This window comes from Chironomus tepperi, unplaced genomic scaffold (assembly GCF_022539635.2).
Source record: "Chironomus tepperi strain 1889 unplaced genomic scaffold, CSIRO-AGI_Ctep_v1 contig_337, whole genome shotgun sequence".
Lineage (NCBI taxonomy): Eukaryota > Metazoa > Arthropoda > Insecta > Diptera > Chironomidae > Chironomus > Chironomus tepperi.
The window spans coordinates 3,123,455-3,149,859 of record NW_027226459.1 but is presented as its reverse complement, the minus strand read 5'-3'; the positions used below and the strand labels follow the sequence as shown (position 1 = coordinate 3,149,859).

At 30.0% G+C, this 26,405-nt stretch overlaps 1 protein-coding gene across 4 annotated transcripts; it reads right to left on the bottom strand.

Moving 5' to 3' along the window:
- Positions 1–1,120: 1,120 nt before the first annotated feature.
- Positions 1,121–25,874, bottom strand: salm (spalt major). Of its 4 annotated transcripts, XM_070644360.1 has the most exons (9): positions 25,098–25,874; positions 10,032–10,839; positions 9,393–9,785; positions 8,229–9,317; positions 7,341–8,173; positions 7,136–7,242; positions 6,577–6,609; positions 2,794–2,808; positions 1,121–1,818 (listed from the first exon to the last, which is right to left on the bottom strand). In XM_070644360.1, exons 1-9 carry the CDS (start codon positions 25,165–25,167, stop codon positions 1,462–1,464), a joined length of 3,705 nt encoding a protein of 1,234 aa, XP_070500461.1. In that variant the 5' UTR covers positions 25,168–25,874; the 3' UTR covers positions 1,121–1,461. The 4 variants fall into 4 exon arrangements, 2 of the variants coding, with proteins under 2 accessions (XP_070500461.1, XP_070500462.1); XM_070644361.1 differs by lacking the exon at positions 6,577–6,609; XR_011544710.1 differs by lacking the exon at positions 1,121–1,818 and having other exon boundaries at positions 7,136–7,255.
- Between the last annotated feature and the right edge of the window lie 531 nt (positions 25,875–26,405).

Here is a 26,405-nt window from a genome sequence, read left to right as displayed (position 1 = left end):
GTTCAAACTTTTTAAATTCCCAATTCCAAAAACTCTTGTCATCTCAACTGAACCTTCATTTCCTCAATCATCAATTTCAATATTTTCATCGCCATTTCAATTTTTGATTCAATATTTTTTTTTTATAATAAGACAGAAAATATGCTCATTTTTATACAAAAACAAAGTCAATGCCGAATATTTTTGTGTACAATTTTTTTAAACATTCTTTATACATGATTTATTATTTCCTTTAATTTTCTCAAATTAAAATTAATTGAAAAACTTTTTGAAAGTTTTCTTTTTTGAATAATTTTTTAGGAAAGTTGAATTTTTGGATGACTTTTGAGGGGGGCCTAGGGGGGGGGATGAGATTTTTTTAAATATTTTTTTTTTCAAAATTTTTAAAATTGATTCTTTTTTTGAGTCTCATAGAGTGTCAATTTTTGGACAAGCTGACTATAGCTCCATCAAGGAACATACCTCCTATCCCCCCAAAATCATCCAAAATTCTCAACTTTCCATTTCCATTTCCCCAATTTCAATTTCAATTTTTCAACTTTTTTTTAGCCATCAAACATAAAAAAAGATTGAATTAAGCCAAAAAAAAAAGTAGACGCAAAATAGTCATCCGAAACTTCTTTTTTTTTTCACTATTATCTAACAATATCAACATCCTGTCACGCCATCTATAAGTTTATTGAACTCCGTTATTTTCTTTCATTTTTAATGCAAAAACAGATTTGAGAATTAAATTGAAAAAAACAACTTTTTTTTTGCAATTATTTTACTTAATATTATTATTTCTTGCATTACAACTGTGCAGGTATATAATTAATTATATCGTATCCATTCATCCATTCGGTTAAGTATTCAAAAAATGTTCTTGATGTATGTAAGGGTTTGGTGGGGCAAATGGGGTGCAAATTGAAGGACATCCCCCCATGAGAAAATTGCAAATAAAAATTAAATAAGGAACAAGTGCAATTGAACCCCCTTACAAGCCTCCACAGACGATTCTCAACCAAAAAAAAAAAAAAGACTATACACAAAATAATGGACGAACTGACTGGGTGTGAGGCATGTCTATTATATAATTGGGACAGATAATTTTGTGGATGAGTGGGGGTGGGGGTGGGTGGCTATAGTAGTAGTACATATGTATTTTAAATTGTATGTAGAGCTGTACACTTTCGCTTTTAATTCGCTTTAATTTGATATGTCAAATGTCTGTCTGTGTGCTTTATTTATTTTAAATTCTCCATCGTCTCGCTCTCACTTTAAAAATGAAATTTTTTTATCAATTTCTAACTTTTTTTTTTTTAGTTTATTTTTAGACACATTTAATTAATTTTTTTTAAATTACTTCATTTTTTCATGATTTTTTTTTTTTATACACAAAAAGTCTTTTTTTGCATTTTTTTTATTTATGGACCATTCATCAAGTTTATCGGATATTCCCGTACCCAAAATTTAATTCTATCAACTTGCAGCAATATTTTCTGGCATTTCATTCAACTTGCTGCACCATTTTTTGAGTTCTGGCTCATCTTTATATCCAAAATCTTCATCATTTGACTCCTTTTCAATGCCATTCTCCTTGCTTCCATCATTCATCTCGTCATCATCATCGACAACATTAGTTTTGTCGTCACCTCCATTTGTGTAGTTTGATGGCGATCGGGATTTTTCCAATTTTATTGCAAAATTTATCTGTTGATTATTATTATTGATTGTGGATTGTGAGTCGCTTGTGTGTCCGCCATTTGATGACATACGAGATTCATCGCCAGAATTTGAGTTGCCAAACATGTCACGAATTTTGTGGGTTAGCATGTGCTGTTTGGGAGAGAGAAAGAATAGGAGATATTTAGTTAAAATTGTTGGATTTTTTTGGGGGGTTGTTGAGGGGTTTTGTGAGTTTTGGGAGAAATTATTGATGACATAACCTCAAAATTATTGAAATTTTCAAATTGTTCAATCATTTTTAATATTTTGAAGGGGTTTCTAGGCACATCACCCTCAAATGACACCTATAAACGTAGAATAAGGTAGTCTTGCCTATAAAGTAGCTCTGAATCACAATTGTTGCTTCAGTCAAGGTGGCTTATTAGCGGAATGGTTCCGTACTTCGCTGCGTAATGCCTATTTATTGTGATACCGACCAAGCTGTGTCATAGGTTCGAGACTCGGCATGGGAAACTTTTTTACCTGTCCTTTTTCGAATCATTTGTAGTGGAATCGGAGCTTACAGCCTCATTTTGAAGGTTAGAGACAATAAGCAATGACATCATCAAAGATGAGTGGTTCTGTATGCTTTGTATTAAGGTTGGCGTCTTGCTAGACCAACAAAACCTGGCAACCAAAAATACAGCTTCTAGGTACCACAGTGGCAATTTTATTCCATGAAAGCGTGTTCTATGACTGTTAGGGGACCTCTTTAGAACCAGAGCCCTACTTGGGATCACCGCCTTACTATGTAGCTTAGATATAGGACAATGTAGCTTAGATTGATAGATAACGGCATCACACAACGATATGGAGGGGTTCGTGCACGAGAAAGAGGGGTTGGTGCACTAGCAGAAGGGGTTGGTGCTACACGGGCTGATCCTCCACGCCTTAACCCCTTCAATGCTTAATATTCAACCAATTTACTGTATATATAATGAACAATTTCAATATTTTATTGAGGATATAAAGCACTCATCATAAATATTCTCTCCATTCTGCTCTACAAAACCCAATTTAGAGATGCACGCATATTTCACAGAGCATTTCTCTTCGTCCATAAGTCAGCATATCGCCTTTAATTACCTGTTTCATATTGCCCTGCAATGATATAATCAAATAATAAATTTTAATTTAATTTATTTTCTCAATTTTTTATATATATATATTTTTTTTGCATATATATTCACATTTGTCTGAGTATTATTTTTCATACATTTTATTTTTATCATTTTCATATACATTGTCACACATCGCTTGAAGCTTTAAAAATCCGGCACAATATATAATGAATTAAAATGTTAATCAATAAATTAATCGACACAAATAAATGAAATTGCGCTGTTTTTTATTCCTTTTTTTTTTGTTTCTCTTTAATGAAAATTAAATAATTTTTTGTCCATTGTCGTTACTGCTGCTGCTTTTATATTTATGGCATATTTGATCATTTGTCAATATATATTTTATAGAATTTTATGTCGCTTGTTTAAAATGACAACGAAAAAAAAAAATAGGGTTTAATGATGATTAATTGAAGTTATTATTAATTGATTTAGTAATTGTCAATAAATTGACATCGAGATGAATTTGCTCAATGGAAGTTTATGTAAGCTTTTGGATTTTAGAGTTGATTATGTTTATTGATGAATTGGTAGATGAGAAAATTGTGTTAATTTAGATATCTGGGGAGTGGCTTTAGGTCTTTGGATTGGATTTTGAAAAAATTGGAATTTTAAGAGAATTCTAGTCCAATTTTCTAAGAATCTAGTCTAAATTTGAGCAAATCTTGTTCAAATTCATGTTAATCTAGCTCGTTTTTGAATCAATCTAGTCCAATTTTCTGATAATCTAGTCTAAATTTGAGCTAATCTTGTTCAAATTCATGTTAATCTAGCTTGTTTTTGAATCAATCTAGTCCAATTTTCTAAAAATCTAGTCTAAATTTGAAAAAAATCTTGTTCAAATTTTTTTAAGCAATTCTTGTTCAACTTCATGTTAATCTAGCTTGTTTTTGAATCAATCTAGTCCAATTTTCTAATAATCTAGTCCAATTTTGATCAAATCTAGATCAATTTCAAGTGAATCTAGCCTGAATTTAAATCAATCTAGTCCAATTTTAAAAGATTCTAGTATAAATTTTTAATAGTCTAGTCTAAATTTGGACTTATTTAAGCCAATCTAGTCCGTTTTTGAATCAATCTAGTCCAATGTCCTATAAATCTAGTCCAATTTTCTAATAATCTAGATGAAATTTCTAGAAATCTAGTTCAACTCTGTTTGCCGTATCCTGTTAATTCTAGTCCAACATAGCAACTATTCTAGTTCAATTTTTCAACTATTCTAGTCCAAATCTGATTGATTGATCCACAAACAATCCAATTAAAAACATCCCAAGACATATCCCAAAATACCAGCATGAATCCTCTAAAAAAAAGAACAATTCAATCAACAAAATCTCTTCCAATTCAATCCCACAACGCTGTCACACGTTAATCCCTGATAGTCATTATTTAATGACTTGTAATTCAAAAAAAATGTAAAATTTCAACATGATGAAAATTTATTCTATATTTTTAAAAAAAGTCAGTTCCTCTTCTTAATTTTCCACATTTACACAATAAAGAAAAATTTGAGATTTGAGTTTATTTTAAGACATGAAATGCGATTAAAAGTTGAGGAAACGCGACTGACTATAACAAAAGAAGAAGTCACACATTTTTTTTTTGTTTGTTTCTCATTCTCATATTGTTATCTTACGGTGGCATTTAATCCGACCGCTGATGATCATCATCATGATGTGAGAGACACAAAACAAGCACCGAATGGATACGAGTTGGAAACATAATGTGACAATATATATATATATTTTGGCTCGATATCAAAACATTTCTAATATAAATCTATTCATTCTCAATTTCATGCCTTTACAGCACATGAAATAAATAAATATAAAATTTTAAAAATATATAAAAATTTATTTTCAGCACTATTGTTAAATGTGTTGTTATTATTCAAACATAGAGGAATTAAATTAAGAGAATATAATGTGCCTATCAATTTTCTTACGCGCACGATCCCCTTCGTTCATGCTATAATTGCTTTTGGCGGATATATGTTGAAAAAGTTGTAAATTATCGTTGATAATTAGATAATCTGATTGCCTACACATGAGAAGTCAGTTTTGGGATGCGAAGCAGAGTTGCAAAACAGGCACCTGTGAAAGGCAAAAACCGTACAAATTCTTGATAATTTATATGGTTTTGTAAGAAAATCCTTACAAATTATCAAGAATTTGTACAGTTTTTGCCTGTCTCAGGTACCTGATTTCCAACTCTGATGTGAAGGTTAACAGTATTCGCATGATTAATATAGGAATAGATGAATAGATTAATTTTTAATTTATTTCTTGATGTTTAGGTGCTGTATTGTGTGATGGGATGCTGATTGGTGGATTTTAAGGGGGTTTGGTGATTTTTGGGGCTTTGTTTCTGATCCCAATATAAACTGTTGGATTATTGAGTGCAGTGGTCTGGCGCACCCTCAACTCGTTAAACAATCACTAGCCGCGAATCGCTCTAGTGCAACTCTGGATCTTAAACATCTGAATAACTAAAGGAGAGTGGGGGAGGGGGTCCATAAATCGGTTGGTCAATCCAAAATCCCAAAATCCGAGTCTAGGTCGTCGTAGCTCTGACATGATGCCAGGATTAACCTGAATCTGTCTCATAACCGAGTCACTTCAAGAGACTGGGTTAATAGCCATGTACCCAGGTAATCATGAACCTCTCTATATAATCAGGATTGAGGGTCTTCATTACGGAAGGTCATATTAGTTACATGCTACAGTTAAGCAAGTCGCCAACATGTTTTACCGACTGGACAGCTTATGAATCCCATTCCCAGGTCAACCAGAACCAGTAAAATTCCAAAAAGTCTTCTAGTTAATCCAACAAATTCTATCAATCCACATTCCCAAATTGGGGAATCCCAATCATCAACAATCAACAGCCACCATCAAATAAAGTTTCCCCATCTACATCTACATGCTGAAAATTTCAACTTTAATCAAATGTGTCAGGCCATTAATTCTTTAAATTTTCATTCACAAAAAAAAGCAGCAGCAGCAAAAGAGAATTTTTTCGTTCATTGTCTGAATGTACTTAAGAGTTCTCAGCTTTCCTTTGAAGTCTCCATTGTGATTCTCTTTCCGTATATCTCGATTCTTCTTGCTATATTTCACTTTACAATAGATATAAATTTTATTTTATTTTTGTTTTTAGAGAAAATCTCGTCTTTTGCTTAGAAATCAATCTATATTTATCACAGTCAGTAACAAAGGAATTTATTTTCTATTTTTTATATATTTGATTTGATATTTTTTCTTTTTTCTTTCTGTGCCACACAATGTGATGCTTCTTGTAATGTGTATACGAAATTAAATGAAATGATTTTTTATTTATTAAAATCTAGATTACGATAGGTGCTAAATGGGATTAAAGACTTGTTTTTTTGTAATTTTAAATTTGTTTTATTTTAAATTTAATTTAATTTAAAAAAAAATATATTAAAAATTTTAATTTTTGAAATTTAAAATTTTATTGCCTTTTTTTAAATTTTAAATTACTTTAATTTAATTTTTTAAAAAAAAATTAAATAAAATTTTAAATTAAAAAATTCTTTAAAAAAATTAAATTCATTAAATTTTAAATTTAAAAAATCAAATTTAGTAAATTTTTAAATTTAAATAATTTTTTAAAATTCAAAATTCAAACTTCAATCCCAATATAGCAATTAAACCCGTCAATACTCAGACAAATTGAATTAATATAAAATTATTCTTGTAGATGCTTTAAAAAATTTGAAACTCACCTTTGTGGAAAAGCCGCGATCGCAAATTGTACACTATAATTTTGAAGATAAGAGGATGAAAACAAAAAAGATTTGGGGAATTAGTCAATTTTGTTGCTGATTTTTGTTTCTTGAAATTTGTTAGACATTTTCCAAATGAGTTAGAAATTTTTTAACATTTTATGATGGATGTTTTTGAAGATTTCGAGGTAAATTTTATAATTTTAATTATTTTTTTTAAAAAAGTTTTTTAATTTTTTTGGAATCGAATTTCTTGAAAATTTAATTAAATTAATTTAAATATTATTTTAGTGACAAAATTTCATAAAATAAGAATTTTTAAAAAAGAATTTAGATAAAATTAAAGCTTTCAAAGATTATTTTCTTTAAATTCAACTTTAAACCAAAAATTTATGTAAAATTTGTGAAATTGTTGGTTTTAAGTCAAACAATTTAAGGTTCAATTCCTAACATTGAAATTTTGAAATTATACTTTCGCTCAATAGTTCGATTCCCAATTTTTTTTTAATTTTTTTTACTCAATTTTCAAAAAGATGCGTATAAATTAAGCTGTTCCTACCTTATAAGGTCGTTCTTTGGTGTGACTACGATAATGTATTTCTAATGCAGAATTGCAGGCAAATGTTTTAAAGCAAATGTTGCACGTTGTCGTATTACCACGTACACCTTTTGAACAAATCTATTTTTAATTAATTTTGAATTTTTCATCATTAATTGATTTTGCAATATTACGTCATGTTAGACGCAACGATGCTCAAACTCACCGAATAGTCCAAATGGTGGCATATTAGCTGCTGATGGTACGATTGGAACATTTGTCATGAATGGTGGACGATTTATAAAGGGCGGAAATTGTGGCATTCCTAAAAAAGGTGGTCCATATGGAAATGGTGGACGTTCATTTGCTGGTGGTGTTGCAATTGGTGAACGACTTGATAAACCCGATGGTGGTGTATGACGATTCATTTGTGGACTTGATGATCGCAGTCTTTTTGCTTCTGATATGCTCGGACTAACAGGCGATGAGTCACGTGAATAATCATCATTTGATTGCACTGACAGACGTTGTAAGCTTACGGCTCTCAAGTCTTCAACATGATTTTCAAGGTCAGGTGATGTGAGGCCTGTCTTTACACGAATACCTTCACTGACATTATTACTACTACTATTATTATTATTGTTATTACTACTCTTCTTTTGCACCTTGCCAGATTTTTCGCGTATTTCACGCTCACGTGTATCACGTTCACTACGATCATCAGTCATTTCCACATCATTCTCATCATCTGAATGATCAACCGTAGCGGAACGTTTTTGTGGTTGAAAATCAGGCATACGGAGGGCATATGGTGGCATTTTCATCTCATTATGATCGGGAAATTCACGAATTTCAGCAGCACGTATTTGATCCGGTGTCAAGTCAGTAATTTCGCCTGTATGTAGTCGAATGTGCTGTTGTAGGACGAAAATGTTTGAGAACTTTTGATGACACACTGGACATTGGTGGAGTGTACGCATTGGTGGCTTAATTCGGTGGACACTCATGTGAGTCTTGAGGTTACCTTTCGTCGTGAATGATCGACCGCAGATCTTGCATCTGTGGACATTTTGAGGTTAGGTTTGGAATTTTTGGAAATGTCACTTAATCTTACCTGAATGGACGTTCACCAGTATGAACACGATAATGCATTTGCAATGCACTTCTACATGACAGCACCTTTTTGCATACCAAGCATTGATTTGGCTCAATATTCTTATTATCAAGATTATCCACAAGTTCCTGTAACTTGGACGTCTCAGATGATATTTCAATAAAATTCTCCCACGAGCTATCATTGCTATCCGGTCGAGGTAGATGTGCCGAAAAATAATTTGGATCGAGTACGGTATCTTGATAAAGTGAACCAGATGTACTCGATGAGCTACTTGGCGGCGATACCGATGGAACTTTTGCCAAATTCTCAATTGAGTTGTTGTTCTTCATAGCTCTAATATTAAATTCCTTATCCTCACGTTCACGCTCATGTCTCTCATGTCTTTCATGACGCGATGATCTCGCTGATGATCTGTCATTTGTCTCATCCTTTTCTAATCTTAAATGATGATGATGTGGTAGTTGTTGCTGTTGATGATGATGCTGATGATGATGATTGTTACTATTATTACTATTACTATTATTATTTGGTGATGAAATACGTAGCGGTTGTGTAATTGCCGGCGGTCTCGCTGTTTGTATCGTTGAGTCACTTGATGATGAATTCTTTTGTGATTTATCACTCAAATCTAATGTTTCATCAGTCGGTTCCTCTTTGATTGTTTGCTTTGGTGTCTCTTCTTCATGAATTACAACTTCGGGTGATAAGCGGAAGTTTGGTGATTCTGGTTTTTTAACTTGTGATAAATCGACTGGATTTCGTGATACAGCAGCTGCTACTTCACTAGCGGCAGCAGCGACTGAATTGAATAAGTCGAGAGGTGGACGTGGCAGGTAAAAGTCGGGAAAGAATCCACGTTGTGGAAATTGTCGTGATTCCATACTTGAAAATGGTGGTGTTGTTTGTGGTGGAGCTGTTGGCATTTCCTTTAATGCCTCGGATGGAACGAGTGGTGGGAAATATTTATCCAAATGCTCAGGAACTGGATTGGGATTCATCGGTATATGTGGATATTTATCTGAATGCCGTTGAAAATGAACTTTTAAGTTTCCTTTTGTTGTGAATCTGCTTCCGCATACGTTGCACCTATTTAAGGTACAAAAAGGATAATTTTAAGGTTATGAAAAAAATTTTTTTTTGAGGTTAAAAGTTAATTCTTACTTGTAAGGACGTTCGCCTGTATGTGATCTTATATGTATTTGTAGTGACGAATCTGATCCAAATATTTTACCACAATATCGACACCGATGCTTAAAAAGTGCCGAATCAGCTCGACCATTTGGCGATGCCTTATCATTCGCAAATGCTAATTCATCTAAGAGATTATTTGATAAAATTCCTTGTGATGCTGAATTGAGGACCTCTTGTGCCTTTTTCTCCAACATTGCTAATGAATTTGTCGATTCATTTATCTGCGCCGTTGGATCATGATCTGTGATGATATTTGATGCTAATGAAAAATTATTTGAATATAAACTAATGCTATCGTCGTTTTGCTTCTTCTGGGTGAGACTATCGATTTCGCCATTTTCTAGGCTTTTTGATTTAGAACTTCTGTAAGGGAGAAATTTTTTGGGAGGATTAGAATTTTTGGGTTTTGAAATTTGGCTTGTTGGTGAAGTTTAAATTAACATTTTTGTTCTAAAATATTCAGTCGTTTTATGAATAAATTTAGAATTAATGCAAAGTATAGAGTTCGAATCTCATTGAATTTTTATAAATTTTATTTTTCGTTTGAGTGTTTTTTTTTTTTGCAAATTAAATATTATTTTTAACCCCACACCCCTCATATCCACTTACCTATTTTCACTTTCCTTCATCAGACTCTCCTGCATTTTACTGAAATGTTTACTTTCCATTAGTCGCTTATGAATTTGATTTTGTCTTTCATTCATTTGCTCTTGCTCAATTTCATCATCCATTTCGCCATCCTCCTCTTCAATGTCATTATCCTTCATTTTACAATCTTGCTCCTCATCATCCGATTCGGACTTGCTATTATTCTGCTTCTCCTCTTCACCATCATTCTTTTTATTCACTAATTGCGACTGCAAATGTTGAATTAATTGAAATTGAAGGAATTGTTGTTGCTGTAATGTAAAAAGTGCAGACTGCAAGATCGCCAAATTTTTCATGACAGTTTCATTATCCATATTGTTTGCAATTGCATTTGCTGTGAATTGCGCAATGGCATTTTGGAAGGTTTGCATTGACATGCCCGGTTGAAACATGGCTGCTGCATTATTAAACAATGCATTTGCCTCATTCATTGCTGCCGATGCAGCGGCCGCTTGATGTGCTTGCATTTCCAATGCACTTGATTGATTAAAATTTATTTCACCCGGTTCCGTTTCATTGTCATCGACCGTTGAATTTTCATCATCTGGCTCATCCTTTCCAATTGATTTTCCATTAATATCCTCTAAATTTCCATTTACATCCTCACCCTCATTGTCGCCAATGCCATCGTGCGTCGTCTCACATTCAGCCATACCAAACACTGATGATTCTGATATTAAATTGTTGTGTTTCTTTTGTTTACTACTGCTGTTACGACTGCTGTTATCGATTGAATTCTCTTTGTCATCACAAGACGTTTCCTTTAAATCTGTGTATTGGGTTAGATGCGGGTTCGTATATGGAATGAGAAGAATTAAAGAGATAGATTAGTGTATGGTAGGATTCGAAACTTAAGAATGAATTTTGTTTAATGAATTTTCATGGTTTTTGTGAGATTTGTAAATTATTGATTGCATTGACGGGTTCAAATCCTATGATCAGATTTAAAAAATTTTGTCTAGTTAAATTTGTTACCAAATATTTTTTTTTTTTTTTAATTTTTTTTTTTGAAATTTTTTAAAAAGTCAGTCAGTTCCTGAATACAACCAGAATCAATAAAATTATTAAAAAGTCTCATATCGATCAATAATAAGCAAAATGGCAGTCCAAAAACCAGTTTTATTTGTGTCTGACATTCGCCTCCGTTGTTTAATTTAAGCAACAAAACATCTTCTTCATATTTTTTTTTATATATTTAATGTGTTTTGCCGGACAGTCATTCCATCTCACTCACTCATCTCTTCGCGCGCGGATGATAATGAAGAAACGGAGAGAATCAAGAAATCGATTGTAAAATTAATAAATTGAACATATAAATGCGAATATTTAAGTTACTCGCGAGGTTCCCATGTAATGTTCATAATATGAATTACTTCAAACAATACGACAGAGACACACACAAAAAAAATAACAAAACTGGATTCATAATGGCAAACTCTCTTTACCGTCCAGACAGCAATCTTGTATTATTATTACTACAAGACTCACATAAAGGGAAATAAGAGAATGAACAAAAAAAAAGATGAAATAAGTTCTTGAAACATAATCATCTTTTGAAGAAAAATAAATAAAAAAATGTTTAAAAAAAGGAACTGAAATGAATAAGCAAAATAACATGCTTTTGCGATTGGCTGATTGGCTTTAACTCTCTCGTTGTGTGTCTTTTTTTTTGTTGCTGTAAAATGCAATTTTTGTATATTTTTTTTTTTTGGCAAACATGGCAAAGTCATACCAAAACACAACGAGAGATGCATAATAAAATTATTTTTTGTAACAAATAAAATTTTTGAATTTTTTTCTGCATGTTTTTGTAGCGAGAATTTTTTGGTGATGGAGTTTGGATTGGGATTTGGGTACGGTGAGTGGCTTGGTGTCTGGGGTTTAAATTGGTGCATTAATGGAAGGTTTTTGGTGTTAAACACGACCCTAGTGATATAATGTGGTTAATCTCATCATTTGCATTTAAAACAGTCACTTAGAATGCAGTTTAGACATCTTAAAGTCATTTTAACGACTTTGTTGTACTGCTCAGGATAACAGCATTTAAATTTTGAATTTGTTAAGGAATTATAATAGTTTTATTGTAAAAAATTAAAATTTCATATGAAATTGTGAGTTCGAATCTCAAAAATTCTGAGATGTGGTTGTATAAATTCGCTTCAAGTCTTTTTATTTAAAACTTTAATTTGATTTTTTTTTAATTTTTTAACAATCTATTAATCCCCAAAAAATGCGCCCTAACACAGCTTATCCAACAATCTCTTACTTTAAAAAGAAATTTTTCCTCCTTTTTCCCATTTCATAATCCCCCCGAAAAAAACATTACATTCACTTCTTATTATTCATCTTGGTAAATATGCAGTGGACATAGCAAAGGAAATGAATCGAATATATTCAACATGAATAATTTAAAATGTGTTTTTTTTTTTCTTAAAATTGAATGGGGAAAATGTGTTTGTTTGTCATGAACTTATTGGCATTTTTGGTTTTGTTGAGAAAAAATTAGTGAAGGGAATTGTTGGGAGGAAGGGATTTATTTTTGTGGATTTGATGGTATTTTTTAAAAAATAAAGTTTATTAAGAATGTTAAAAAAGAATTTTGAGCAAAAAATTTAATAATATGATATCGAATCAATTTGAAAATTTGAGATTTGAACTCACAATCTGAATGTAATTTTAATAATTTTACTGACTATTTTAATAAATTTCATAGCTTAATCAAATATATTTACTAAGCTATATGAGTTAATGCAATTTTACAACGTACCAGCTCTTTGACCCTAGCAACACCCATGCCTATATGTAGTTTGGGTTCCCAATCTCTCAACATTAACAAACTCTCGAGATTAATGCGTAGTCAACCACAAAACATCTCAGGACCCCTTACATTCCAATCCCATCCCAACAATCACTATTACGCACCCAATTCGCTCCAATTCCACCACAAAACCGTTAACCTTAAAAATGTATCTTCAAATCGATAGACAATTTTCCCATGTCAAACAAACCATTCAATAAATTTAATCATTTAATATTCATAACATTTTTTTATTCTATATCTATATCTATTTATTCCAACCCATGCCCACATCCTCAGTAATATTATTATCATTTACGATTATTGAAATGAATAAAATCAATGGATGTTCATGAGGAACAGAAAAAAACATTTTTTTTTTTGCTTCTTTTTTTCTCTCATTCCTTCTCATCGCAACACTGTGCTGTGTCTCATACATATTTTTGAAAAATATAAAAGAGATTACATGAATTGCCAATAACATCATTTGTAAATTATTTCCAGGCAAAAAAATACCATTCAATGCAATGGGAAGTCAATGAGAATAAATATTTCATGCATTTATATATTTTATTTATTATGATATTAATATTATTTATTCACGCTTTACTGTTAAGCGTGTAAATGCTGCTACATCATAAACATTTTAATTTTATTATGCAAATTAATTAATAAAATTAAATAAAAAATATTATTAACCTCACTTTATTAATTGAAAAATGTCTCATTTTTTTGTATTAATCTCTAATAATTAGTTAGATGTAATGATGTGAAATGATAATTGTACATTGGATATGCTTTGAATACATGCCAAGATGACCGTACGGATGAATTGTTGTGTTTCAAGTATGAGATGATGTATGAGTCATTTAAATTGGGGTATTGGGGCATTACTTAATTATTTTAATACAAAGTAGTTACATTGAGGGTCTCATAACCTCAAAAACAGTCAACAATCTTAATTGCATCCCTTAAATCCATTCAAACCACCCAAAATCCCCAAAAACATTCAACATTCTAATTATCATCAAAATCTACATGCCATGCCTTCATATATACAAAATAGTAAAGATGACACACTCTACTATTTGGCTTGTACATAAGGACATTATATATAGATTCGATTTGCGTACGCCTGTGGTAGTAAAATTGTGTTATTTATTGTAAAATTAAAGCTGACTTGAAAATGATATAATTTGACATTAAAACTATTCATTTAATTTTCATTCTTATGTACTCATTAAGTGGCACTGTCACAATAGTTATTTATGTGTATAAATTTTTTTGAGAGTATATAGGATCATGTGGATGTTGAAAATTTAATGCAGATCTATCGCGTGTTTTTTTGAATTTTATTTTATTTTGGTGTGCTTTTTAAGTGTGCTTTAAAAATTTAATAGGGGAACTATTGATGAAATTGGTGGTTATTGAGTGGACAAAAATGTTTTGGAACTAGTTAATGTCCAGTTAATGACTGGTTTTAACGTATTTTTGTCTATTTGGGTTATAATTGAAATATTTGAGGACATTAAGGTAAATTAGAGAATTAGAAGGACTTTATTGGGTTTTTATGGGGTATACTAACTGGAAGTTGGAGATTGTAGGACTTTAAGGGTTCAATTATTGATGGATTTTGAAGAATTGTTCATATTTGTTAATAAAATTGTCAGGATGGGGGCAAGAGCGGAGTCTAAGTTCTTTTATAGAGTTTATATGAATTTTCTGGATCAAATCTAAAGCGATACATTGATTTATAGTACAATCAACCCTTATACCCCACTTCCCTGGCTGTTTTCTTGGGTTAAAGTCTTTAAATAGTCAAAAATTCCAGAATAACTTTCCTCAATTTATTCCACAAAAATGTTCATTAAGTGAGAATTTACATTCTTCTTAGGTTCGAATCCTATGAAAATCTGTGAGAAAAATAGAGAAAATTACACTACAATTCATGTTTAATATACTAAATGGCTGTTATCCGGATTATAGGATAACTAAGAGGATCTTGTCCAAAAACTGAACGTCTGCTTAAGCATCTTATACGCAGGAAATGCCAGGCTGTCGGTTTTGCTCATGGCACCATTACATAGAGTATAAGAAGCTACCACAATAAATTCTCAAGTTGAGTTCAAAACAGGTACCAGTGACAAGCAAAAACCATACAAATTACTGATCATTTATACGGTTTTGGAAGAAAATTATTGGTAATTTGTACGGTTTTTGTCTGTCTTAGACACCTCTTTTCCAACTCTGTTCCCAACAAATCAAAGTCCTTCAAAAACTCAAATTCACATCCATAACAGCCAGAAATTCCAAAACTATATATATCCACATCTTATGATCCACATGCCTCACATATGTGTTAATTTGTGAATGTTATAAAATTCTTGATTTATAATTCAAATGACTATAAATTTATATTTTATATCCATTCCGTTGTTCCAATTTTTTTTGTGTTATTTGCTATTTTGACTTTCATTTTTATATAAAGCATATGACAGGAGCTGAACAAAATATAAAAGCTGCTCTCAAAAATAAATATTTTTTTATGAAAATCAAGTTTCCAAAAATAAGTTATGCCTGCCTGTCGTGCTTGTTTTTGACTTTTTTCAAATATGAGAGGTTCAAGAATCTTTTTTAGATGATAATTTACGATAATGATGATTTTTTGCAGCTATATGCCTTAATGGACCAAGTCGTAGAAATTATCAATAACTGGTTCCTTGTGTCGGAACAGATTTGCGTCATAATCTAGCCACGGTTGACATTTATCATATCTTTAAAAAATAAATATTGGATTAAGATGCAGTCACGTGACCTCCGACGTAGTCAAATCCTTTTCTCACGCCATTCCAGGCATGCAAATTTTTATTGCCAAAATTTTGTTTTTGTGGAAATAAAAACAGTAAAAATCTGTTTAGTAATCTCAGATAAGATGACAATGATGAATGGCGTCTGCAGTTTTAAGTCATGCCTTTATTTTGGGGATATTTTGATCAATTTTAGACTTAGTCATCAATTTATAACCTCAAACTAGCTCAATAATAAATTCCAATTAAAAGTTATATCCAACAAGGTCACTAAAATCTGTCACAACTAAGGCTGTTGCTTCTGTAACAGTAGTTCAAGCTGCTTTGTTATTATAATCCTCATAATATGAATTAAATTAGCAAAAATATGAATCTAATCACATTGCATTAATGAATAATTTATTATAGTTATTTTAAGTCTGATTCAGGTATGGACAACCTTTGTGTTGCGGCACTCTAGTGAAAAATTATTCAAAAATGTCATGAACTGTGTCGATTTTTGATCAAGACTTACCACCAAGGTGGACCGCGAAAAACAAAAGGTTGTCCACCACTGGTCTAATTATTGTAATGTAAAAATAATTAGGAACAAGTCATAAAAATTGCAAATTTTTAATCTTTTTAGTTAATATTTTGTGTGATTAATTTAGTGATGCTGACATAAAATTAGATTATAATGGGGACAGTTTGGAAATGACGTCAAATAAGTGAAGATACTCTTAAAATTTAGCAAAAAATGAGGACGAATTTGTTCACAACTGATTTCAAAGGATTCGAACCAAAGTTTTAATCAGAAATTCTTAATTTTATCTTTTTGATACTTGAACAAAACATGAAGTATAGCCGATTTTATTTAAAATTTCCTTTAAATAGACTGCTTAGTCGTATTCTAGGTCCTAACACCAGACCATGCTTGTTTTATAAATTATACTCAGGAACACGGTATCAAATTTCAATTGAATAAGCTCAGAAAAGGGCTGAACCGACTTTAGACCTAATATCTGCGCAGGAATGGCTCCACATGCACCCCAGCCAAGGAACTAAGTAAGTCACCTTAAAATAGTAACCTCAAACCCTATAATTCAATTCTAATTCCTCAATTTACAACCACAACTCTAACTTCACATTATTAATATTCCCAACCATCCAAACCCTATCCATATACTATATTGTCCATAAATTAATTTAAATAAATATAAAATTGACGCACATAACAATAAATATTAATAATTTAAACTATATATATAAAAGCAAAATAAAGGAGTGAAAGAGAGAAAAAGTAAAGTAACAAGTTTTTTATCTTCCGCTATTTTCTTGTGCTTCACATTTGCATGCACTTGAAAAGTACTGAATCGAGCATGTATCTCTTCTATATTGCAAAAATTATTTACACAAATTGTTAATAAATTTTAATTTTCTTTGAGGTTTTTTGTATTTTATGAGATTGAGGGATTGTAGGGGAAGGTGGAGGGACTGAGGGACAGGTTGAAGTTGGAAATAACCTAAAATTTGACAGTTTAAAATTCTAACCTCAAAAATTTCATCAAATTTGTCAAAATTAAGATTCAGAATTAACTATTTTGGATTCTAACCTCAAATTTTTCACCAAATTTGTCCAAATTAACCTCAAAAGTCTGACAATTTTGAATTATAACCTCAAAAAATTGATAATTTGGAATTCTAACCTCAAAAATTTGACAATTTGAATTCTAACCTTCAAAACTTTGACAATTTGGAATTATAACCTCAAAATTTTCACATTTTGTAATTATAACCTCAAAAATTTGACAAATTTAAATTCTAACCTCAAAATTTCAGACCAATTCTAATTAGCAACCACTCTAATACCAATCAGTAGCTTCATCTCAGCACCAATTTCAAAGACAATTGCAATCAAGCTTACAAAATGTTATCAGCATCCTCAATCATAACATGATCATAGCATAAAAATTGCATATCCATGTATAACTCACATACGATCATCAGTTCTACAATTTATTATATAATCAACTGATCACCGTTAGAATAAGAACGAGAACACATCCATCAAACTACTGCGCAATGTTTCAAAAAAAAAAATGTATCGACATTGAATGAATGAAAAATGTCGAAATGGAATCTGCTTGAATATTTCCAATAGTTTGAGTCTCGAATGAAGGAAAATTAAATGTATGAAAGTGAAAAATCATTTCAGATGAAATTTTTTTTGTTATTGAAAGCTGTCATGAAAATTTATTTAAATAAACGTTTAAAGCACACTAATAACAATATAAAAATCACGCAATAAATTTTTTTTCCATTTATTATATTAAGAAAAATGCGTAGATGAGGAAAAAAAGGAATTTTCTTGAATGACTTGTCGGAGTGGATTTTTAGGTTATGTGAGTATTTAGGGAGGTATGGGAGGGTGTGGAGGTGTTGGGGGGTGATTTTGAAGTTTGTAGAGTTAGATCATTGAATAAATTCTGAGACTCCCTTTAATTAAAGGTAAAAACTAGGATATATGGCCTTAAAATAGAACATAACCTCACTTTGCCCTACTTTTTGGTCATTTACCGTATTTTAAAGTAGCTATAGCATTGCATCCTCAAAGTTCCATCAACAATTCCAAAGAACATTGACAATCCATCACTAAACCTCCAAAATCCACACAAAAACCCCCAAATGCGCCTTATTTCCACCCCACACATGCCTTCTCAACTTGCCTTTTTCTTTCAAAAATGAACACAATGAACACTCAAGACACATTGTTATGAGTTCAAAAAAATATTATTTTCAACTTTGCTATATTATAAAAGCGCAAATTAATTTTCATATTTCGAGCAGTGCTTCTTAATAGAGATGAGGATGAGCATGAGCAAATAATAAAATTTATGCGATAATAAGAAAAAAAATTTTTTAAACAAAAGCAGGAAAAAAAATTGAAAAATTGTACGATGTGCGGTTGAGTTATCTGAAGTAAATAATCATCGCGAGCAGCAACAAAGATGAGAGTCGGTTGGGATCAAGGGAGGGAATTTATTGAAGATTGTTGAATTTTTTTTTATAAAAAAGATGAAAAGAAGACTGATGATTATGAGGAAGAATTATGGATGCTACTAAAGCCACTAAAGTGATCATGATGAGATTACACATGATGAAAAATTTGAGGAATTTTCTTCTTCATTTTGTTAATTGTTTTATTACAGGAAAAAAGAGAGTGCTTTTTGTGTGTGGGATGGGATTTAAGATTTGTTTTGCTACTTTTTTTGTTGATTATAATTGATTTTTTTTTGAGGTTATAATGTTTAATTTGAGTCTAATCTTGTGGATTAGAAATTGTATAAACTGTTTTGATATTTACTGTGATAAATTAGAAGTTAAAAGTTGATTTGAAGATAAATTCATGAAAATTGAGAGTTCAAGTCCCAATTTTGATTTAATTTTTTTTTAAATCCCAAGATTAAAAATTAAATCCGAAGATTTAAATTAAATCCGACGAATCCAAAGGATCGAATCCCAATTTCAAACAATTAAGACACAAAATCACGTCTTTATCAAGCCTTAATAAGCAATTCTACCCGAACAATACTTCGCCCATTCAAATCCATTAATTTCAAATTTTCAATTCCGTCCGTATCCCGCATTTCAAAATATTTATTAAAGCTCGTCCAATAAAAATTTTTATACGAGTCCATTGGTCCGTACTCAAACTACACTTTAATGAAATTTTTAATCGATTTTTTTTTCATTTCTCAATCTAAACGCCTCCAATGGGAAGCAGAACAAATTATTATAAAAATAATATTCCTTTATGGCTATCGCATCATATGATTTATAAAATCGGAATTGAATATCTCGTAAAGGAATTTTAAAATTGATGAGACACTAAAAATGTAAATTGAAAATTGAGACATTAAAATGCAAAAAAATTGGAGACCTTACAGTTCGAAATGTGACTTTATTGCTTAGTGATGCACTCAAAAAAATAAGAATTTTAAATCCTTAATGTCATATGAGTTTAATGTGTCGTGATTTGATGGCCTTTTATTTTTGTTGACACTTTGTATTCGCGGGTGGACGTGTAGATATGAACGTCTATCAATTTATGGGTTATGATAAACTAAAGGCGTTAGGTAAGTCATGAAAATATGTTGTTGTTCATATTGACTGTATATTGGAGACATTACGCAAAGATAAAGAGATTTATGCTCATAAATTGGCACTGCTCACTTTGCATTTTTTGTGATTTATTTGATGATTGATAAGGTATTTGAAGGAGATTCTTGATTATCATACTACGTGATTAGGGACGCATGGGGTTATTTTTTGAGGTACACCTTAGTTATGAGCATCTAATGAAACAGCACACGGCATACGGTTCATGGTATTAAAAGATCATGGTATTTAAAGGCAGCTTGGTGGTAAGTCTTTGACTGAACCGTACTATGCGCCACTGAGCTAAGTGATTATGGACGCTGATGGGGGTTATTTTGAGGACTTTTAAACTGCTTAAAATAAGTTAAATAAGCAAAAAAATGACAAAAAAATATGAAAAACTCTTATGAAATGCGCACTTAGGATTCGAACTCTTAAAGTGATAGGGTGACTCGTGTTTTACTCCAAATTCGTTAATTTTTATATAATTACACTTGACAATTTGCTATATTTTAATATTAAATCAAAAATTAGTTCCAAAATTTTAAATCAAATCAATTTTTAAATACAAAATTATAGTCAATTTTGAATTCTTAAGCATTCTATTTCCGAGCATACCAGTCTTCAACTAATTACAACGCATTATATTCAACTCAATATTCAGTTCCTCTTGCCATTTTGAACTCCCATTTCCAAGTATCAAGCAAATCAAACAATTATCCAATCATCAAAAAATTCAAAAGAAAATACAAAAAAATTCCAACAAAAATTCAGCCGAAAATCCCACTCAGACCCCACAAAATGAGCACATCAACCCATAAAATACAAAAATAATTTTTTTATTATCCTCAATTAAAAAACATTTGAAATAATTTTTAATAAGAAAAATATAAAAAAATAAAATTCCTTACAAAACCTCAACATTTATATATTTTTTTGCAAAAAAATTTCTCTTGCACCTCAAAATTTACACAATCTCATAATTTACTTCCCAAACCATTTAACTTGTTCCTCTTCTTCATTCCTTAAATTTATCCACTTTAAAGACATCACAACAATATACTGTAAATTATTATTTGTTTTTGTAAATAAAGAGACACAGACCACATCTATACACACATAGCTAGTGACTCATCATGAAAATATTGCACAAGATTGGTTCACACATGTCTTAAATTACATTCTTTTGTATAATCACCCAAAAAAGACCTCAAAGGGACTCAACCGTCAGTGTAGGTGAATTGTCAGGAAATAATAACGAATACCGCACAATAGGAAGTTAGATGGCTTTTATGGTCAAGCTTATGACTTTCTCATGAAGATGAATTTTTGTGTACTTTTTTGGGAAACCACAGAAAAATGAGCAGTGATGAAACTAAATATGCAATTTTTTTTGTTTTTTTGCAAAGTGTCGCTCATTAAAATGTTGGGTCCGAGTCGGAGATGAGTTAAAGTAATAAATTTAAAATATGTTGTTATAATATGAGTAATAATCTTGGCACGTAAAGTCATTAAAGCTTTTGTATTGTTGCATAATTGCAGCAATTTCTACATCACATCATAAATGCAATAGTTTTTTAATTTTTTGCAGAGCAAAAAGTTGGGATTGGATTGGATGGAGAGGGGTTTAGGCGCATTTACAGCAAAAAAATATAGGAATCACTCGATTCAAAATATTGTATTATTTGGGACTTGAACCCATGATTTAGGATTTTATTTAGCAATATTACAAATTTGATCTAGTTTGATGAATATAGATTCGGATTTTTGTCAATTTAAACGTTCGATTCTCAAATTTTGAACAATTGCATGACCCACGGCACATCAATGCAATGCACTTAGCTTGGTGTGCAGCTTGAATGTTCAGAATGTAGAATAAGAGACTAACCATTCTTAGGAATCGAACCCGTTATTACAATAGGAACAAGACACTATAACAACTACATAGCTCCTTATACACCCAAACCATCACCAATCTATTCCCAAAACACACACAACTGACCAAAATAAATCAACAAAAAAAGAATCAGGACACACAGATGGACAATTACAACCATTCACTTTATAATGTGTGTGCCTTCTCTGCAAATGAATTTATCAACTGTTGTTAAACTACTTTTTTGTGTCGAGTATCTTCTCTCTTTGTGCTGTCTTCCTTCTCGCTTGTCTGTTTCAACAATTATTCTAGCGTAAAATAGGTGCAACAAAAAAAAAGTTATAAAGGAATTAAATAACTAGAATTTCATGATCATGATGATGATGATGAGAATTTCTTGAATTTTATTATTAAAGTTGCACTTTGTGATCCTCTTTTTACAGCTCTTGATCGTTTAATGTTGCTTAGGCTTTTGCTCGAATGCTTATGCATCTCATGCAACAATGTTGGCTTAATTGCTTGCCATATTTTTTTGTTTTTCGTGTTCGGGAATTTGATGAATACTTTCAGACATTAAAATGATAACCTTTAAGTGTGTTTGAAGCATTTCTTTGTGTATTTGTGAATGGTATGGATTTTTTTATGGGCAGACTATGGATGCTTCATAAGGATTTTTGTTTTATTGTCGCAGTTTGAGAGGTTTTAGTGGAAATGATGATGTCAATGGAAATTATTAAGGTTTGAGACTTTGAACTGTTTACTGACATTTGGGATTGGAAATTGGCTCCAATAGAGCAAGCTTAAGACAGCATCTGAGGGAAGATATGGATCACTATTGATTTGTACGGTCAGTGACTGATTGTTGTTGTAATTTTTAGGTATTTAAATTCAAAATTGTGAAAAAAAATCAACATTTATTGGACAATTCTTAAGTAATGCTAATTTTAAGGATTCGAACTTTCACGATTGTTCTTAGAATTTTGGAATTTAATTTGACAAAAAATTCCAAATTGAGCAAAAATTCAAATTGTTAAATTCAAAAATATTTTATAAAATTCTCAATTTATATTGTAAATAATAACAAATAATTACAAAATTAACAACAATAACAACTTAAATTCCTTCAATCTTTAACAATTTTCATTCAATTTTTCCCTCAAAATTAAATAATTTAAATAAAAATCAAAATTCACAAATATCACGTTAAAAAAAGCCAATTTTACATTTACAACAAACAGTTGTTGATATAATAATTATGTAAATTTATGTCTATGTGAATATTTTGCAATATTTTCATTTTGTTATTTATTTGCGGTTTAATTTGTCATCATGTAGAACTGTTTATTAAATATTATTAAAAAACTATTTGGTGGAGTTGAAAATTGTGATTTTTTTTATAGGAAAATTAATTTTTTCTTTGTGTTTTTTAATCAGTTTTCAAAATTTAAATTTTTAAAAATAATTAGAAAAGTTCAAAAAAAAATTTTAAAAAAAATTAAAAAATAAATTTTTTATAACATCTGTATCAAATTTAATAATTCAAGGAATTGAACCTTCATATTGAATATTGAAATTTTTTTAGTATAAATTCTTATTTAATTTCTAAAGAATTGATGACAATTTCCAATAAAGTTTTTAAGTTCAATTTTATTTAAACTTATCATCATCATTAAATATACAGAATCATTTTTAAAAATCTAGAGCAATACTAGATCGAATGAATAATATTTCCATACAATTAGCTGTTGAAAATAATGAAATATTAATTGTTTATTGTTTGAGATATAAGGAAATTATTTATATTGCACACTTTTGTGGTTTTTCGTTCAAGCGACTGTTTATGTACTTGTAATTTTATATACAAATCGTTTATATACTCTAGTGTGAATGTGCTATATATATTTGTAATATATCATCACGAGTGCTATTCATTCTGCTTTGGTTGTAGAAGCAATTGAGTGGATTGCAATGAGGTTTTGTTGTGGAAATTTTAGAACTTTAAAGGAAAGTTTTTTTTTTAATTTTGGTTCATTTAATTTTTTAGAATTGTTCAATTTTCGTTTATTTAATAATTCAAAAGAATTAGTAGATTCATACTTTCAATGGAACTTATTTCAATATTTAGAACTTTGAACAATTGAAAATTTGATTTTTAAATCTTAATTTTTGAAATTTTATAAAATTTGAAAATAAATTCGATTTTTTAAATTTAAAAGTTGGCAAATTTAAATTAATGACTTTTCAAAATTTGAGTCGTTGAGAAAATTGTTTGAAAATAGAAAATTGATTTCAAATTTTGAATCAATAATTTAAAAATTTAAAACCAATAATTTAAAAGAATTTCCCAAACTAAAATTCACAATAAACAATCTCAAATTTATTTTACACAAAAAAAGTCATCAAAAATTCATTAATTTATTTTTCACAATAGCATTCAACACCGGTTGACCGACGGCAAAAAAAATATTCAAAGTTGAAAAAAAAGGAAAGGAAAAAGTGTGTGTACAATGACCACGTTGGTGCTGATTAGTATGAGAAAAGTTTTGAGAATTGAAATTTGTAATTTAAAAATGGAGAAATCAGAATAATTTGGATAGAAATTTGAGGATGAAATTTATTAAAAATTAATGTTTTTAATTGAATTGTTTAAATTGTTAAAATTGAAATTGTTGTTGAAATGCATGAAATTATTTAAAAAAGTTAAAATTGAATTTTTTCAAATATTGAAGGAAATTCAACAAACATTAAATTTGTGAAAAAGTTTAACTAAATCGTTTCAATTTTCACTATTAATTGACAAACTTTCATTTGATTTGTCATTTCAAATAACATTAAAAAGTAAGAAATTAGTCACAATTTTTAAAATTATTTGGAAATTATTGTTCATATTAAAGATGACTAATGAGTTGAATTATAAACAAAATTTCAAATTTCAAATTTGATGTCAATATAAATTTGTTGAATTATTCATCAAATTAATATTAAATTTCATATTTAAAACTTTTGATTAAATTGACAAAATTAGTAAAAAAAGGATTCAAAAAAATTTTCAAATTTGAATTTGAATTGAACTTAAAATTTAAAATTCTTTTAAATTTAAATATTGAAAATTCATTTATATTTAAAATTGTCAACTTTTATAACTTTGCTAAACTACATTTTAAAACTGTGTCACAATCTTATTCCTTATATTTTAAAAACAACATTGTTTATTTTCAAAAATTCCTCAAATTTTTTCAACATTTTTTATAATTTTTCTCAGTAATTTTTTTCATAAACAATTCCTTTTCAAAAAATCCATCAATTTCCAACTTCAACATCACCACCTCAAAATGATATAAAACATGATACTCAAAAAAAATTATTATTAATATTTTAAATATACACAAAAAAAGGGAAGTTCTATTAACCTTGTTCATGAACGGAATTTGATTCACTATCGGCATTATTTTTATATCCAATTGAATCAAGTTGAATCATTTCTCGACTGTATCTCGAGATTCTTTTTTAACTTTTTTTTTATATATTTTAATTCTTCTTATTTTTTTAATGAATTTTGTCTCATTTTCTATAATAATCACTGATTAGCTTGGTTCACTGTTTTGATTGCACTTTTTTCACTTTTTCAATTTTTTCTTATTTTCATTTTTTCACTTTTATTTTATAAAAAATATTAATTATTTTTTTTTTGTTTTTTAAAAATTGTAACAAAATAGTTTTGGATAGGTAAAAAGGTTTTTTTTTTTTTTAAATTAAAATAAAAGTCAAGAGAACCGAGCGTGATAAACCCGACACGTTTACACGAATCAACGGAAAATCAAACATTGAATATTGTTATGATTTTTGTGAAATATAATTCCTCTAATATATTTTTTTTTTTTTTTTTTATACTCACTCACCACATGTACAGCGTATATACACAGAGAGTGGTGTTGTGTGTTTGTCTTATGATTGAAAAAGATAAATTATATTGAATGGGAATGGAAAAATATTATTTTATGATATTTTTTTTTTTTTTTTTATATTTCTCTCCTCAAAATCATCTCTCAGTTTTTATGTATAGCTATATATATTTTGGTCCGCGTCGCGCGCCTCGTATATGTATCAATACACCAAAAAACCGAAAAAAAAATGTAAGAAAGGCCAAAAAAATTATTAAGGAAGACCGACTTGCTTTTGCTTTTGCTACTATATCCAACTGAAATGAAAATATACTAACGAGTCAGCACTGCTGTACACTCATTCGGGCTTATGACTCTCTCATTCTCCCAAAACAAGCACCATACCAAGATGATGATCATACACAAAGACACGACGACGATGTCGAGACGCATACATACATACATATTAAATCATAAATTTCTGTGCCTTCTTTTCTTGACTTTGCTCCTGTTTGTCTTTGTGTGTGACTTCTTTACTTATGCGCAACATTAAATTTCCCCTGGATGTAAACTCTACACTAATACATACACATGGATGTAAACTGTAGTCATCCCCTCCACTCTCTCCGGTTCAAAGACAAATGAGAAGTCGGTTCTCATTCACATATACATGCAGGCACAGAAAAAAAAACCGCATTTATTATTTTTTATGATCATTTATTTATTTATTTTTGCTGTTCTGTCATAAATATGGTTTATATGTATATATATAAAGGTGGAGTCATCATACTGACTTCAATACTTCATACACACATGCATGCTATATCAAATATTATT

Coding starts and splice junctions, on each gene's coding strand:
- salm (XM_070644360.1), bottom strand. CDS start 25,167: ATGATTCAACTTGATTCAATTGGATATAAAAATAATGCCGATAGTGAA. Junction 8,174..8,228: donor ACTGGTGAACGTCCATTCAG/GTAAGATTAAGT, acceptor AAATGTCCACAG/ATGCAAGATCTGCGGTCGAT. Junction 6,610..7,135: donor CCAAAGAACGACCTTATAAG/GTAGGAACAGCT, acceptor TCAAAATTATAG/TGTACAATTTGCGATCGCGG.